Genomic DNA, 1841 nt, shown 5'->3' with positions numbered 1-1841 from the left:
CCTTTGGTGGGTTTTCTGCACCGACTGGCAGCTCTGCTGGCTCCTGGTCACACTTCAGCCAGCTGGCTGGTTATCTGCTGGTAAGGGTGGGTGCCAAGGAGGCCCTACCCAACTTTCCAAAGAAGCGCGCTACAAACGGGGGTACCAAGAGGTCCTTCCCCAGAGGTTTCTTCCTGGAGAAGGGCAGTGGGGAACTGTCGCCATTTTCCCTTCTCCCGTGACCAGGCCTGCCTGAGGTTTATGAGTCGCTCGTACGGCTTCCTTACGTGTTTGGCTAATTGGCCATACGAAGAGGGCTCCTGTGCTGCCCACCCATCCAGTGCGCTCAGCAAGTGGCAGAGCATGTGCCCTGTCTTCACACATCTCCTTAGCCCTGCCAGGGGGCTCTTGGTCTGGTGCCAGGGTGCCTTGCTCATGAGGAGGGGTTTGGGAGATGTCGTTTTGAGTCCTTTCTGGCTGAACAGGAGCACCTGTGGGAGTGACCGTGCCAGCAACGTCCTCTTCCTCCTCATCCCTTTTGCGTTCCCCAGACATCTTCTGACCGCAGTGGGAAGAGCTCCCCGTCCTTCTCTGCTGCTCTCCTGGGAGTTGTGTGGACATTCCTGACCGGAGGAGTCCTGCTAGCGCTCTTCTTTCTTGTCTTCACAATTCGCTTCAGGAAAAACAGGTAAGGGCGCCCCTCTTCTGCTGTGGGAGCTCCGCCGAGCTGGGGCAGCAGGGTCGGGCTCCTTCAGGGCCAGGCTCCGAGCTGATGGCCAGCTAAGGATCAAGAGGGTACAAGCCTGAAGGAGCAGCACGGGGCAAGCAAGGGCAATGCCAGGGATGTTGTAGCTTTCTCCATCACACCCAGTGTTGACCACCAGTGGAGACAGTCCTGCTTGGACTGCTCCCTTCCTCCCCAGGACAGGGAGCTCTCCGGCGTAGCACAGGCAGCAGTGCAATGTCTCATCCTGGAGGTGCTATTCAATAAAACCATCGACAGGACTGAGCAGAAAGAGACCTGGTCTCCTCCACTCGACAGTCTTGAGAGCATCACTTTGAGCAGCATAGCCCCATGGGCAAAGCCATCATGCTCTCCACAGTGCGCCCATATCCTTCCCGCTCTTGGGCCACTCGTAGTTTGAAGGTATTGCTAATCTCTTTTGATCTTGGTGGTTGTCCATATTGGTGGGGAACGTGATCTCCGTTCCTGAGAGAAGCTGGTGGTGAAGTGCAGGCTTTCCTTGGTGCTGTTCAGTCTGCCCAGAGGATGTAAAAAGTCCCACTCCCCCGAATGCAGCATGAATCAAGCAAAGGGCTCAGTGATTCCTCGTAGCTCACTCTGTCTCAGCCGGTGCTGAGCCTTCCTCAGCAATTCAGGATGACTCGCCTGCCTCCTTGCCACCTTCTCCTCAGCTTCGCTGGTCCATTGGTCTCAGCTTCATTGGTCCATTGGTCTCTCAACTGCTTCCCCCCCCAGAGATCCATCCCTCTCCCAGGCTTCACAAAGCCTTTGTGCTCCACATGCCATTGTTTTGTGGAGAGGCGCACCTGTGTGCAGCCTGGGCTGCTTGGGTTGTGTGCTGTTCCAGCGCTTTGGCTGGGTTAAGTTAATGCTTCTTATAACCCCCACACAGCCAGGGGCGTCCTGCTCGTAAGGGTTTATCTGGAGCCCTGCGCCTGCTGCAGCGCAGGAGCTGCGTGACTGGCATCCTGGTCTCAAGCACTTGATCTACTGAAGCAGAGGGGTGTTGGGTTCTGTGGCCACCGTAATCGATTACCAAATTATTTAGAACCCTGAGGATATTCTCAGAGTGAAGCTGTAATGAATGTGCGTTATTTATTTGCACTGCAGCAAATAA

The 1841-nt window shown here is 55.6% G+C and overlaps 1 protein-coding gene across 1 annotated transcript in view; it reads left to right on the top strand.

Moving 5' to 3' along the window:
- Nucleotides 1-1841, top strand: part of GPR156 (G protein-coupled receptor 156) — a 17288-nt gene that overhangs the window by 2277 nt on the left and 13170 nt on the right. The window contains 1 exon segment of the mRNA XM_035894594.1: nt 531-667. Coding sequence (XP_035750487.1) covers nt 531-667 — 137 coding nt within the window.

This window comes from Egretta garzetta, unplaced genomic scaffold (assembly GCF_000687185.1).
Source record: "Egretta garzetta isolate BGI_Z169 unplaced genomic scaffold, ASM68718v1 scaffold85, whole genome shotgun sequence".
Lineage (NCBI taxonomy): Eukaryota > Metazoa > Chordata > Aves > Pelecaniformes > Ardeidae > Egretta > Egretta garzetta.
The sequence above is the reverse complement of the archived record's forward strand: the minus strand, read 5'-3'. Positions and strand labels throughout refer to the sequence as shown.